The sequence below is a fragment of the Vespa mandarinia genome, chromosome 20, assembly GCF_050613455.1.
Source record: "Vespa mandarinia isolate Hongniang chromosome 20, ASM5061345v1, whole genome shotgun sequence".
Taxonomy (NCBI): domain Eukaryota; kingdom Metazoa; phylum Arthropoda; class Insecta; order Hymenoptera; family Vespidae; genus Vespa; species Vespa mandarinia.
The window spans coordinates 2,526,668-2,541,792 of record NC_140829.1 but is presented as its reverse complement, the minus strand read 5'-3'; the positions used below and the strand labels follow the sequence as shown (position 1 = coordinate 2,541,792).

At 27.5% G+C, this 15,125-nt stretch overlaps 5 protein-coding genes across 6 annotated transcripts; 3 read left to right on the top strand and 2 right to left on the bottom strand.

The window, feature by feature from the left end:
- Positions 1-155: 155 nt before the first annotated feature.
- On the bottom strand, positions 156-5,430 carry LOC118447398 (uncharacterized). Of its 2 annotated transcripts, none has more exons than XM_035879300.2 (4): positions 5,262-5,430; positions 3,353-3,390; positions 2,825-3,073; positions 156-336 (listed from the first exon to the last, which is right to left on the bottom strand). In XM_035879300.2, the coding sequence occupies exons 1-4, from the start codon at positions 5,263-5,265 to the stop codon at positions 232-234; spliced, it is 396 nt and encodes a 131-aa protein (XP_035735193.1). In that variant the 5' UTR covers positions 5,266-5,430; the 3' UTR covers positions 156-231. The 2 variants fall into 2 exon arrangements, with proteins under 2 accessions (XP_035735193.1, XP_085519244.1); XM_085663118.1 differs by lacking the exon at positions 156-336 and adding an exon at positions 858-1,882 and having other exon boundaries at positions 5,262-5,421.
- A 1,075-nt stretch (positions 5,431-6,505) lies between these two features.
- Positions 6,506-6,742, top strand: LOC118447403 (anaphase-promoting complex subunit 13). The gene has a single exon (XM_035879306.2). It carries the CDS (start codon positions 6,506-6,508, stop codon positions 6,740-6,742), a length of 237 nt encoding a protein of 78 aa, XP_035735199.1.
- Positions 6,743-6,820: 78 nt separating this feature from the next.
- On the top strand, positions 6,821-8,262 carry LOC118447391 (AN1-type zinc finger protein 1). The gene is made up of 2 exons (XM_035879284.2): positions 6,821-7,246; positions 7,347-8,262. Exons 1-2 carry the CDS (start codon positions 6,821-6,823, stop codon positions 7,725-7,727), a joined length of 807 nt encoding a protein of 268 aa, XP_035735177.2. The 3' UTR covers positions 7,728-8,262.
- LOC118447388 (tetraspanin-33) lies at positions 8,170-10,448 on the bottom strand. Its single transcript, XM_035879282.2, has 5 exons — positions 10,071-10,448; positions 9,760-9,963; positions 9,516-9,689; positions 9,306-9,437; positions 8,170-9,229 (listed from the first exon to the last, which is right to left on the bottom strand). The coding sequence occupies exons 1-5, from the start codon at positions 10,155-10,157 to the stop codon at positions 8,987-8,989; spliced, it is 840 nt and encodes a 279-aa protein (XP_035735175.1). The 5' UTR covers positions 10,158-10,448; the 3' UTR covers positions 8,170-8,986.
- A 288-nt stretch (positions 10,449-10,736) lies between these two features.
- Positions 10,737-14,600, top strand: Brd8 (Bromodomain containing 8). The gene is made up of 3 exons (XM_035879201.2): positions 10,737-10,895; positions 11,176-14,180; positions 14,275-14,600. Exons 1-3 carry the CDS (start codon positions 10,877-10,879, stop codon positions 14,449-14,451), a joined length of 3,201 nt encoding a protein of 1,066 aa, XP_035735094.2. The 5' UTR covers positions 10,737-10,876; the 3' UTR covers positions 14,452-14,600.
- The last annotated feature ends 525 nt before the right edge of the window (positions 14,601-15,125 follow it).

Genomic DNA, 15,125 nt, shown 5'->3' with positions numbered 1-15,125 from the left:
TGAATTATGAATATTTGTTAATAGATCTCAACAATTTTAAAATACCTATATGTGTACAAATTGAACAATGTAACAGACATAATACTTGTATATAGTTTTTTACCATGTATATAATTAAGCGATACCGATATATTATTATTGATATATTAATCTTTTTCTTTTTTTAACATAATACAATAATATATTCTTCCTTTAAATGTAAGTCTCAAAGAAATAAATAATAGAATAAAATTATACTTGGTTCTTTTTTACATATTCATCTTTATCGACGGTAAGAAATTTCGAAAGACGTGTCCCGTTATATGGCGTATTGCTTCCCGGTGGATGGAGTCTCATCTAAAACAAGGGAAATTTAAGAATTATATTAACACTTAAAATTATAAATATATTGTGTTGCAAATTTATAAAAATTAACAAACTTCTCTTTCTCTCTCTCTCTCTCATTTATCGTTCAAGAAAAAATTTTATTTACGTATAATTAACTAAACTAAAATGGCTACGTACCGGACGTTGTAGAAATAGACTCTTGAAAAAATCCCGTAGTTTCTGTTTCGTTGCATATTATAATTTCAATATGTATGCATGTATATTAACGTATTGCATTTATAAATGGAATGATAAATGCAAGAAAAGATTTAATTATATATGTATTTACAAAAGTGTCATTAAGTCGTTTATTTTTATATAGTAAAAACAAGATCGTAGTGGCTAGTGGTTTAATGTTTTTAGATCTTTTTTTTTTCGTGTTTTTTTTTCTTTTTTTTTTTTTATTTTTTTTTTTTTTTGTAAGAAAGTAATATTATTTATGAAAAAAAAAGAATATCCCGAAGACAATTCAAATATTATATATACATGAATTTGTTAAGAAACTATCATTATTATTACAATATTACAGTTTTTTGTGAAGAATTCTCATAATTATTATCTTTTTCTTCTATGACTGAAATATTAAGCAGCATTAGGCGTCTAAAACCATACCATAGGTCTTAGAGTTAATGATTAACTGCCAAGCTCTCTATCAGTGTTAGTTTTATTATTAATATTGTAAAAGGTACAAGTTTTTCCCTTTTTTTTTTCTTTTCATTACTTTTGTTTCAATAATACAAACGAATCGGATTATTAGGAATAGGATACACTGTCATTCTTCGTACAGTTTTAAAAAGAATAATATAAAAACTTGATAAATAATATATTAAATGTTTATATCTAAGTCTCGGATTGTAAGGATCGTATTATTGTATTTGTAAAAGATATCGTCTCGTTTTATAATATAAATTACACAAATGTTACTTTCTATCTTTATATATATGTATATATATATATATATATATATATATATATATATATATATATATAAAACATACTTATGTATTACAAGCGTATTATGTTCTTTCATGTTCTCGACTTAAATTTCTTTTCTCTTAAATTTGTTTTTTTGACTGATCGTTAATACATTACACTTTGTCAATATCTACAAGTACATCGTAATTTGTAGTGGGAGAAAAAAAAAACAAAAAAAATATATATATATATATTTATATATATATAAAAAAAAAAAGAACAAGAATAAAAGCGAAGCGGGCCATTGAATGATTAGGTGAAAATACGTTATATGTGTTTCTGCCACCTCCTAGTCAATATTACTGTACACATATTGAGCCCTGCGACAGCGCAGCCCGAGCATTAGTAAGATATAAATTTGGGGGTTGTTTTGTATCTTTTTTGTTTTCTTTTTTTTCTTTTTTTTTTTTTCTTTTTTCTTTTATATAGTGTTTATGGATTTGCGTGTAGATTGGCCGTGCAGCATCGTCATTTTCATCTATTTCTCGATGTAGTCGTTGTCAATGGGTTTTGCGTCTCCCTCTGCATTTTTGATTCGTTTCTGTAAGAAAAAAAAAAGAACCGGCACCAAAAGGTTACACGTGGTGTGTTACGATGAATTCGCATGATTCGGAATGTAGAGCATGTAGCATGATACGATGTGTCAGGGCATTTGCAAACAATTGAAAATTAATCGTTACTTCGAAGAATGTAGCTTCATTGACGATTATTCAAAAGAGGGATCTTTCTTTCTTTTTTCTTTCTTTTTTTTTTGTCTGGAAAAAAGTTATAAAATGTAAAAAAAATATCGGCTTAAAAAAGAAAAAGAGATGATATACAGAAGATAAAAAAAAAAAAAAAATGAAAAGAAGAATCTACGATATTGTTCGTTGTAAATATACGTTGGAAAGGTAAAAAAGGAAGGGAAAAAAGAAAGAAAGAAAATAATTACTTTTCAAGAGCTACGTTTCTCTTTCTTTCTCTTTCTCTCTCTCTTCCTCTCCCTCTTCCTCTGTCTCTCTCTCTCTCTCTCTCTCTCTCTCTCTCTTTCTTTCTTTCTCTCTCGTGCATTTTATATAACACCCTGTAAGAGACTAGAGTAACGGTAAAAATTGTGAAGGGGGAGTGGTGGAAAAAATGGCTTTATCAAATAATATACTAATTCGTAATTATATGCTTATACAAGAACTTCCTCATCACTTCGATCGATTCGCATGAATTAATACTTGTTATTGTACAACAGACAAGTGTAATATGTTTTTAATTCTTATGATCATAACGATTTCAATATTTCCATGTTAACGAAACTTTCTATAATAATAATATTAATAATAATAATTATTACTATTATTATTATTATTATTATTATTATTATTATTATTATAGTATTAATAATAATAATTATTAATATTATAATAATAGTATTAATAATAATAATTATTAATTATATTTTAATAATAATTATTATTATTGTTACTATTATTATTATTATGATATTACTCACCATAATTCTGTATTTTTCCTTACAAGCGTACTCCGATTCATCTACGTCATTGTAACAGTCACTTTTATAATCTTCCGGAATGGGTTTACCCTCGAATTGACAAAGCCTCCATAAAGGTTTAGCTTTAACGATCATTTTTTCAAATCCCGTTGGCTTATGCTGAGGACAATAAAACACGTCCGGCGTGTTCTTGTCGAAAACAATACTCTTGCGTATTATATCGCCTCCCTCCACTGTTATTAGAAATACCTAATAATTATAATTAAAAAACAAAAAAATAAAATAAATAAATAATTAAATAAATAAAAAGATTACAAAAAAAAAAAAAAAAAAAAAAAAAAGAAAGAGAAACAAGAATATATAATAACTTTCGTCTTAGTTTTTAATCGACGAATCATTTAACAATGAGATCATAATGTTTAACTTTAATTTTTGACATATCAAATAAGCCTAAAGTAAACATTACGATACTACAAAGAAAGTTAAGAAAATATCTCAAGTGACATTTTAATTAAACGTTTCACTTACAGCGAGCACGACGAATAGACTGCTGGCGTGAGTGACACCTAAAAAAAAAAAAAGAAAAAAAAAATAAATAAATAAAGAAAAAAAAAGAAAAACAAATAAAAGAATGAAAAAGAAAACGAAGGTAAATGGAACGAAAGGAAACGTAACTCGATATGTATGTGTGTGTGTATATAAAAAAAAATATGGCGAAAGGATATCTATTCAATTTTGTATTGGCTTACATTCGACATTGCGCAAAACGATCTAACTATTATCGCTGTTGAAAATTGATAAAATATAATAAATCGAAACGCGTTTGAAATTTGTTCTCTCATTATATTTATCATGCATGAACAAGCTTTTAATCATTTTCGTATCTCATCTCAGTACAAAAATTTAATTTATATATATATATATATATATAAATTATATAATATATATATATCATGATATAAAAATGAATTTTTTAACGTTGAACGTGTGATATCTTTCAACATTGAAAAATTCCAATGTACCATCATCCTCTCTTCGTGGGGAGATGAAACCATAGGAGGATGTAAGTATGTATGCACTGGCCTTAGACTCATTCTCCATTTGAGTTTAGGACGAGGTCTAATCAGAAAGATTGCGAGCGAGGACTACGGAGTTAATATGATAACTGCAATGTAATTGCAGCTACTGACCCTATATATGTACGTAGCTCTACAAACTCACGTGAATTATCAACGATTACGACGATACTATAATGTTCTCTTGGTCTATATCAAATTCGACGATTCACGATTTTTTTTTCTTTTTAATATCTAATCAAATAGATTATTTTTTCTTTTCTTTTTCTTTTTTTTATTTTTTTTTTTTTTTGTATTTTTTGTTCTATTTTTTTTTTTTTTTCTTAAGACGAACATGCTGATACCAAAACATATGTTACGTTGATTCTATATATGTATATATATATTTTTTTATATAATACAATAATATAAATTACTTTATATTTGTTCAATTCAAATATTTTATATTTAATCGTCAATTGAATGTTTTTAGAACAATGTAAAATATTTTTATAACGCCTTAGATCAATTAAACTAAATTTTTATTTTCTTGCATAAACATATCAAAGCGTAGACATATATCTGTAAGAACGAAATAAATTAAAAAAAATGTATGTATGCATGTATATATAATAATCTAATTTACTTTATATTTATTCAATTTTAATATTCTATATTTATGTTATCATCAATTCGATGCTTTTGAAATAATGCAAAATACTTTTATAATTTATATTTTTATACTTTTAAAATTTTTTTTTGTATAAATACAACAAAGTTTAGATATATACTTTGGGAAAAAAAAAATATATATATATATTTGTATAATTTAAAAAATACTTTCAGTGAGTATAATGACTCACTGAAAGAAATAATTCAAACATTAAATCTCATTCAATTTTATACGTGTATAACGGTAAAAAATAAAACAACGTTAGTCAATCAAAATCCTATATCTGAGGATCGAAAATTCAATCATCGATTCGATTATAATAAAGGTATGGTGAGTGAGTCACGTAAGAAAAAGAAAAAAAAAAATGGCGAATCTTCTCATAAAAGTGAGAAACACGAAAGAAAATAACAAAAAAAAAAAATTATACATATACGATCGAGAGAACCTCTCGAACTTTCTCTTCTTAATGCGTTGGATTAAGAAATACCCATGATTTATACTCTTGGATCAAGCTCATTGTTTCAAGTCTAAATATTTCCTATGGGGATTTTTCGACGGTAAGAATCAAAATTTAAAGATTAAAAAGAAAAGAAAAAAAAAACGATAGGTAATGTAACGGAATCGATGAATCAAGGTACGACATATTTTTATTCGTCGATTTAATTAATTAAATGAATGAATGAATGAATGATCGAATATTATTACTTACCCATACTTAGATGTGCTACACTCTCGTCTCTCTAAGGGAGATGATCACTCGCACACCTGTAGATAGGAACCACGCGAGAGAACGTTCCTTCGTCGACTGAGAATGCGTTCGACGAAGCGTTTTGTTCGTCCAACGGGTGATCAAATACTGTTGAGTACACACCTATCTTTAACAACCACAAATCTGCGACTTCTAAGATCGTTATATATATATATACATAATACCGTTATATCATTGAGTTATATATCACTAGACTCTAAACAGGAATCGTCAATTCGATTTTTTTTTCTTTTTAACGATCACCTTGAAAAGATTTACTTTTCTTATCCTTGATAAATAATTCATAATTATTATTGACTATTATGTTTTTCCTCCTAATATACATATATATATATATATATATATATATGTATATATATATATACATATATTATAGTAGAGGTCCATTGTTTTTTATTAGATCATTGAACGATTACTTATTTATAGATAAGAGACTAATATATATAAAGATATTATTAACCAAACTTGTTCACCTTCGATAACTTTCACGTTCTATACATATGTATATCTTCGACAATGTCCTTTTACGAATTTTAGGAGGAGGACAAAATAAACCGATCATCCGATGAGAGTGGGTTAATCTCATCCTTTCCATATTTGGAAAGCGTGACTTGATTCTCATCGCCATTCTTAGAACGCCCCGAAGATCTGAAAACGACGAACTCAAAAATCGTTTAGATTAGATCACGTTCAATCATAAAATATATATATATATATATATTTTTTTTGTAAATAAAAATAATTTATTTTGAATTTATTAAAAGAAATACATCTATAAATTAAGAATATTTCAAAATTAAAAATATATAAGCTTTTGACGATATTTTATATTACAAACGGATAAATGTAAATATATTTAAAACGAATAAAATTTTCAATTTTTTTTTCAATATCTTATTCGATATGAAAATTGAAAATTCAAATACGCGGTATATTTAAAGGCGATACTAGCGACAACTGTCGACGACGATTGAAATGTAACTTTTACTAAAATCTTATGTTTTTATATGAACATTGAATTTAGATTTTTTTTTAATAACCTATATTAAATAATAAAACGGTCTTGCGTGGTATTGCGTGGTTCTTTAAGTTGATATCACGATTTTCGATAAAATAAATATTTTATGTTTTAATGAGTTTAAAGTTGAAAAATCATAATTGAAACTATTTAATAATATAACGGAATGGACAGCCAAGTATGCGGTGATGGTAGATTATTAGATTTAATAGATGAGGCTTGGCGTAAAGAAAAATTACCTATCGACGATATTTTAGTACCTGTAGCAGAACTACCAGATCCTGAAAGTGACAATGGTGATTCACACATGACGTTAAAAGAATTAGAGCAAAAGTGGAATAACCTGGCATTGGGTACACTAAGTGAAAATCATTTACATTCACCAACACCTTCACATAATTAAATTGCGTTAAAATATTAAAAGATAATATCTATTAAAAAGTAATAGTGAAACAAAATTATTATATGAAAATAAAGAAAGATGGAATTTCCTAATACTGGAGAACGTTGTGCATTGGACGATTGTAAAGTATTAGATTTTCTTCCATTTAAGTGTAATCATTGTGATTTGACATTTTGTAAAAATCATTTTAATGCAGAATCGCATAAATGTTCCAAATCTTTGTCCGATGTTATATCGTCGAAAGAGACATCTTCAAATTTTGTTTGTTCTAAACAAGATTGTAAAGAAACGTCACCTGTCGAAATGTTATGTTATAAATGTAAGATTCATTTTTGCTTAAAGCACAGATATCATGGTTGTTTTGAAACTAACGACGATGAAACATTAAAAAAACTTAAGAAATGGCAAATACCTAAGAGACAATTTGCCCAAGCTAAAGCAATAGTAGATCAAGAAGTTTCTGATTCTTTAAAAAAGTCAAAAAATACTGCTATGGCTAACAAAGTATGTAAAAACATTTATCTATTAATTTAAATAATTCTAAAACAATTTGAAATAATTACAATTTATATATATATATATAAAACTTTCTCATTGTTATCAGATACAATTGATGCGTGTGAAAAGTGTTGCTGTAGGCCCTAAAAATGTGCCCATGAATGAACGCTGTTATTTTCTTGTATATCCACCGATAACCGTTTCAAATAAAGTTACAAGTGCCCCAAAAGGTATTTACATGAATAAACATTGGACCATTGGTAAAATCATAGATTCAACAGCTGACATATTTAAAATTCCTAACAACAATAACACATCAATTACAAATAAATTGCATTTATTCAATCATAATACTGGTGCATCCATATGTAATAAAATGGATACTCCTTTAATAGATCTATTTGAAAGTTCTTCACTTATTGATGGGCAATGCATTATTTTAGAATATTCTGATAACGCATCTGTAGATCTTACCCTCTATAAATAAATGTATTAAAAATTATCATTTTTTTGAGTATATTATAAACCCTTTATAAATAATTATACCATGTTGATGATGGCAAGGATGTTATATTAGAATAATATTTGTTTATTACAAACTAGAAGGTTTTATATATCAGTTTTACATTTATTGTTGATAAAAAGACACAGTAAATTTATTTTATATCTATTGGATAAACAAATCATTCATACCAGATTATTGTCAGATTTGTTGTTTTAAAGAAAAATGTAAGACAATATTCTGATTTTGGCACTGGATGTTCTTCTGCTCATAGGTGTAATTAATGTGCACCATATTAAAAAAGAACATATAAATTAACAACTTAAAGAATATATCTTCTCAAACTAACTGATGATGCTTATATCATAACATTACAAATATTTAAAAAATTAATGAATTAGTAACTTAAGCAATGTGCGTATTCTGCTGTTAGACATAAAAATATTTCAAGTAAATGTCTGTATAATAGATGTATAATATATTAATACAAACGGTATTAAATTAAATTATTTATCTCTTAGTTATTTGTCTTTAATTTTTTATAAATGAAATATTATCTAAAAAAAAAAAAAAAAAAAAAAAAAAAAAAAGATGGCTATCTATGTAAAAAATATTTTCATCATTTCATCTTACATATTTGTCAAAGATCACATCTAAAATATTATAAAAAATTGTTTTCAAGAAATTTGAGTTAAGATAAAAATTTTATCCAACTTGGATAAACACAACTGCATCATAACATAAATCTCATTTAGTTTCTTTGAACACATTAAGATGTGGTCTGCGTATATAGACCAGACTTAATACTAAAGAAAAAAGTATATAGATATGTAAATATCTCGGAAGTTTATACACTTAGTATTAAAATATCAATTTAGTATTAAAAAAGAGGACTAAAGTCTATTTGGATACAATGGCCAAGTGTTTCTAAGCTAAAAAATGAATGTATTTAAAGATAATAATAAGTATGATGGAAGTAAAAGAATTATAAAAAGAATACAAATTTCTCTCTCATGATATTAAGTAAAAAATTTTTTTTTACCTAAGTACAAATGAAAATAGTAAAGAATGAATCTAATCAGAGATAAAATGCACAGTATGTATAATGAGATTGCAAATAGAACAAGCAATGCCATTCGAGCATTCACGTTTGCTTTAGCATCCTGACTTTGCGTATGGTTGCTGGCCACCTGCCTGCTTGCTGGAGAATGAATAGAATAGCGGTAGGTGGCCTGAAGTCAAGCTCAGGAATGCCAACGAGACCTTTGTAACTCAATTTGACCTTCTAATGTCTTAGCTAGATAAATAACAAATAACTGACTAAGAGCTATGCCCAGGGCAATGCCTGCTATCGTATATAAATTGCGTTCTGCCCAATTACGAACAATTTCGATACAACCACTGGTCCAGACTTTTTTACTTGCTTCAGATACAGGAAGAGTTAAGACTTTGTCTTTGTATCCGCACATTATATTTACGAGTCCGCTCTGCAAATAATAATATTGAATATATGTAAATATGTTTTAAATATAATTTTTCATTGATGTAATTAAAAAAAATTACACTAATATCTGTAGCATTTATGCAGCAAGAAAATGGTACACCACAATGTTCAACACTAGGACTGGAACAATTAAAATATTCATTTTTACCCCAATCCATATAACCAGCTTGACTTAAACCGCAGCATTTGAACTATAAAAAGAAAAAGTAGATGTGATTAAAAAATTTTTATTATTTTTATTTCAAATAACATTAAGATAAATAATTAACCTCTTGTTGTCCAAAATCAATGAAATTCTGCAAATCTGGATCTTCTCTGTACGTTTGAATAATTTTTTCAGTAAAAGATTCTTCCAATAAAGATTGTAACGTGTGTGGAAATACAAAACCAACTATTGCAACACCCATTTCAAGGAGGAAAAAAACCAACAGGCATAACGAATACTGTAATATTTTCATATAAGACAAAATATATGATAGGATTTAATATAAATTAATTTTGCATAATACTAACAAATTTAAGTAGGCAGGTATTTTCACGAAGCGCACCGACACATCCCGCAAAACTGACAACAAACACAACTCCTCCAGCTATTACCATTACTAGTGAGATATTCAATATTACATCATATACATTTTCCACTCTTACAGAACCAGTTGCTTGCCATTTATCAACAAAGGCATACAGACCCACTCCAATTAAAAGACCACCAAATAACTGTGTAATCAAAATATAAAATTCATATTCAATTCTACATATGGTATCATTTTTATATATCAATCTAATAAAATAGTCTGATTAAGGATATAATAACGTTCACTTACCCAGAATACAAAGTTTAGAGTAAATATCATATATTTCACACATGAACTAACATACGTGAAATTATTTGTGCGCCTTCGATTATTCATTTTTATGTATTTGAATAAAATAGTAATATTAAATTTATAACAAGACACGTAATACACAGTAATGCAGTCAGTAACACGATAAATTCGTTATGATTTATATAGTAACTATACTGTGCGTGTTAATATTTCTTTCATTTTACATGCTCCACGTATATTCATTAGCGTTTTATTATAATTTTAAGAAACTAAACTTGATCGCGAACAATTTAATATTGACATATATGACCACAACATCCTTTGACAGTTTCTTTTGCTTTAACCATCACAGTTCAATTCCGCGTATTCCTATTTTCAAACGCTTAAGTAATTCAATTGGGCTGCATTGGAAACTCCGATTAAGCTTCCATATTAAATGTTTCCAGTTGTGATCTTATTTTGATCATATTCATAATATATTATACTAAACACTCCATGGAATTTTAAATGGACTACCAAAAAAAACGTATAAAAACATAATATTCTTCTCGAATACATACTTTTTATTATTAAACATAATATAATTTAGAATTATTCTTCAAATTGTTAAAATACTGATATATTTACGAACACTTTCCAATTCCGTGCGTTCCATTATTTTAGTTCAATGACTAAGTTTTAATAACATAACGGTGACTCTAGAGTTATAATGAAATGAAATGCTTTAATTGTTTTATTTAAATGTAATCAAAATAATTAATAATTACAAACAAACTAATGATACAATATTTTATTTAAACAAAATGACGTCGGTACAAGACAGTAAGTTTATATGACAAATCTTTATTCGCGTAAAAAATAAAGATTACTATTTTAAGGTTAACATTTTAATGTAATAATAAATGTTTGATATTTTTGCAATAACATAACATTTAATCTTTTTATATGGAGTTATTTAAATGAAATAATTTGGTTAAATGTTACTATTACTTATTAACTTATTAATATAAAAATTAAGTTGTTATTATATTTCCTAACCTAAGATTTTTCTACGTAAATCTTTTATAAGAACATATGATTTATTATTAACGTAAATTTTCAGGACTGAAATTTAAACGCATATCATGCGATACATGGAGTACTCGCGAGCAATTATGTTTAGCATCAAGTGTATTAAAATCTGGAGATCAAAACTGGATGAGTGTATCACGTTCTTTAAAACCTTTTGCAGAAAAGGAAGCATTACGACCACCTGATTGGTTTTCTCAAAAGTCTTGTGCGATACAATATGCATATCTTCTAGAAAATGCAGACACTCCAAAAAGGAAAAAAAGAGAAAGTGGAGAAACTACGGGAGAATCTATTGTTAGAAGATTAACGCAAGAAAGAATAGCAGAATTAGGCCAAATATTAGCTTTTCAAAGAGATGAATACCAACAGCTTAAAACAGAAATAAACCTATTAAAATCAGGTTCTATAACAGAAGAAAAATTACAAAAAATGTGGCATACTATCGAGCAAGAGGAACGTGATCAAGAACAAAAAGCTAGAGCGCATTCTGCTTGGCTTGTAAAACGACAACAAAAGCAAGAAATAATGGTTTCACAAAATGTCTCTGTTAGAAATCAACGTAAAGCAATAGAAACATCTGCAGAATTACCAGAATCATCTGATATTTCAACGGAAGATGATGAAAAGAAAGGAAGAGGTGGTCGTTCTCCATTATTAACAAGTCTATTAAAGTCTCCTAGTCCAACAACTCAGATACAAACATCAACATCAACTGCACAAATAAGTTCTCCTACTATTACCAGTCTTCTTGGATCTAGTCCTAAAATACCAAATTCACAAATGACGCAAAGTGTATCTTCTATGCATCAATTGGTACCAACTCAAATAACAAATGTTATACCTGAAAGACCATCAGTTGGCGCGCCGACTCTTTCAATGTTGCTAGAAATGCCTACAAATCCTCAAAGAGGCCCATTACCAAATTTACAGATACCTTCAACCATAGTATCGCAACAAAATATTTCTACAGAAGTTCATAATATCCAAAATCCAGTTTCTCAAACATCCATTCAAAATGAAGTAACTGTACCAACTGCGACACTTACGATCCCTACCACAACAAATATACCAGTATCAGAAACTATGGTACAAATAATAGACAATGTAATTAGAAAAGATATAATGTCAGATGTGATAGATAAGGATGAAATCAATGAAATTATTGGAGATATAGAAGAATTAATAAAAGAAGAAATAACAGGCAGTCCACAAACTTTAGACTCTGTTAATACAAATACAGTAATTAATAGTCTTACTATTCCTCAATCTCAGGACATTACACAGATACAGGAACGTTCAGAGCCTAGAGATGTCGATGAAGCTGTTTCACTCTCTGATTCTCCACATAGCGAAGAAATGGCTATTGAAGAAATAGATTCTAGTACTTCTAATATTGCTGAGATTATAGGAACAGTTGCCATAGAATCATCAGAATCAAAAGTTATTATTGCAGAAATATCAGAAACTGTGTCTAATTCCCAAGAAGAAGAGAAATCAGAAGCAAATACTTATGATGAAAGAGTAATTCCAAATGAAGAAATTAATTCAGAAGTAGAAAATAATGTTGAAGATAATAAAACGAATACAACGGTGGAGGAAAAACAGATTATTGAAGATCTTGATATTTTAGATTCGGTATCAAATGTAGAAACAGAAGAAAGTGATTCAAAGACACCTGATGTAAAAGAAAATGGTGAAGGTACTATTGAAGAAGAAATAGATGAAGTAGAAGAAGAAGAAATGGTTATATCTGAAAAAGAAGAATCCTGTGATAATACAAAAGAACAAAAGGAATCTTCTGAAGAAATAGAAAATAAAGAATGTTTGGAATTAGATCAATTAGAATTACATCTTGCAAAAATCACTGGGGAACAGCAGGATGTGCCATCTGCCGAAGCTGCTAGTGTTTCCTCGGAAGTAACAAATGATGTTCCGAGTACCGAAGACACAGAAAAGTCACAAGATATTAGTTTGATTTTAGAAGATGATGAGAGCTCTCATAGCATAGAAAATAAGAAAAAAATAACAGAAGAACAGGTTATTGAGAATACGATAGAAAGTACAGAATCATTAGAATCATATAAAGAGGAACCAATTATTTTAATAAAAGAAAAAACTATTATTGAAGTAGCTGATGAATTATCTTTAAAATCACAAGACGTAACTACAGAAGACACTTTAGAAATTTATACAGATGAATATAAAAAAGAAGATACAAAAGATTTTTCAGAAGATACGGTCAGTTCAACTTTACCTGGTATTGAAATAAAAGAAGAAGAAATAGAAGAATCGACTATAGCTGTAGAATCATGTCAAGACATTACATCAGAAGAGGTTATTCATACAAGAATGGAATCTATTAACACAGAAAATGTGTTTGACACAAAACAGACAGAAAATGCGTCTCTAATTATAAAAGAAGAAATAAAATTAGAAGAGACTGTACCAATTACGGATTCTTTTATTGAAGAAAAAGTTCTAATAAAGGAAGAGCTCCAAATAAAAGAAGAAAAAGATGGTAATAAAAAATGTATAGAAACTGAACCAACTATAAAAAAAGAAATTACTACAGAGTCCATTATCAGTGCAGGAGAAGAAACTGCAGAATTAGATGAAGAAGAATCTTCTTTAAGCAAATTAAGTGGTGGGCGTGCTATGAAAACATATTCAAAAAAACAAACTATTGCTGTAGATAGTGAAACAGAAAATGAAAGCACCGGAGAAGGTGCTGATTACAGAGCATGGAAGAAAGCAGTTATGTTGGTTTATAATCGACTAGCTACACATAAATATGCGTCTGTATTCTTAAGGCCTATTACGGAAGATCAAGCACCTGGATATCATTCTGTTATTTTTCGACCTATGGATCTCTCAACCATAAAAAAGAATATAGACAATGGGACAATCAGATCAACTACACATTTTCAACGAGATGTTATGCTTATGTTTCAAAATGCTATTATGTATAACAAACATGATACTTTTATATATAAAATGGCAGTTTCTATGCAAGAAGAATGTTTACAACACATGCAGGTAAATATAAAGAATAACATAAAAATTACTATTAAATATATTTAAATTATATTAAACGCTGTATCAATAATGTTCTATGAATATTGTTTTTTAGATTTTAGTTCAAGTAACAGGAGAGGGAACGTTTCGTAGAGAGACAAGAACTGCAGCAAGTAGCAGTAGCGAAGCTAGTGAAAGTAGTGTAAAAAGGAAAAGAAGTCATATTACTCCAAGTCCACATGACACTGATAGTCCTCGCTCTAAAAAGCGCAGAAAATCAGAAAATGATTAGGCTTAAGAAAAAGAATTGATCTTATTTTTATTAGAAAAAGATTATCTTATTTTTTGTATCATAGAAATTCTTTACATTACAATTTAAAAAATGAGTTAGATATAAATTCGGAAGTCTATAAAAGATATTATCATGAATTATATATTAGTCCAGTATTTCAATTTAAATATATTATTACATATATATATATATATATATGTAATAATATAGATTCTTTTCAATCTTATTTAAAAATATAAGATTAACTACTAAAACAAAAACAAAAAAAAAGAAAGGAGTAAATAGCTCTTATATATTTTTTTTTTTTTTTTTTTTTTTTTTTTTTTTTTTTTTTTAGATATGTCAATAAGAAATATGTGTGCATAAGTTGTAAATTCATTAGTATATTGAAACATGACAAGTACAAATAATTAATATACGATAAAATAAAATGTATAGCAAAAATTCCTTTAAATAATGGGTCGTTATACCTGTATGGGTAAAAAAAATATGATATATCATTTTAAAGATTGCAAAGGTTATACTAATTATCTGTCTCTTGTAAGAAAAACAATTCTATTAATGTCGCAATTAAATCTTAAAAATAAAGAATACTTGTGTACTTCTGGAGAAGCTGTAAGTTAAGAAGAAAATAAATACAAGAAAAAATTATAAATGAAACAATAAATATTGTA

Bases quoted from the DNA above. Each gene is read 5' to 3' on its own strand.
- LOC118447398 (XM_035879300.2), bottom strand. The intron at 3,074-3,352 runs GTAAGTGAAACG...TATAATTATTAG, and splicing joins GTCTATTCGTCGTGCTCGCT to GTATTTCTAATAACAGTGGA. The intron at 337-2,824 runs GTGAGTAATATC...CCCTTGTTTTAG, and splicing joins AGGAAAAATACAGAATTATG to ATGAGACTCCATCCACCGGG.
- LOC118447403 (XM_035879306.2), top strand. From the start codon at position 6,506: ATGGACAGCCAAGTATGCGGTGATGGTAGATTATTAGATTTAATAGAT.
- LOC118447391 (XM_035879284.2), top strand. From the start codon at position 6,821: ATGGAATTTCCTAATACTGGAGAACGTTGTGCATTGGACGATTGTAAA. The intron at 7,247-7,346 runs GTATGTAAAAAC...CATTGTTATCAG, and splicing joins ATACTGCTATGGCTAACAAA to ATACAATTGATGCGTGTGAA.
- LOC118447388 (XM_035879282.2), bottom strand. From the start codon at position 10,157: ATGAATAATCGAAGGCGCACAAATAATTTCACGTATGTTAGTTCATGT. The intron at 9,438-9,515 runs GTTAATTATTTA...TTCTTTTTATAG, and splicing joins TTGATTTTGGACAACAAGAG to TTCAAATGCTGCGGTTTAAG. The intron at 9,230-9,305 runs GTAATTTTTTTT...TATTATTTGCAG, and splicing joins TAAATGCTACAGATATTAGT to AGCGGACTCGTAAATATAAT.
- Brd8 (XM_035879201.2), top strand. The intron at 14,181-14,274 runs GTAAATATAAAG...ATTGTTTTTTAG, and splicing joins AATGTTTACAACACATGCAG to ATTTTAGTTCAAGTAACAGG.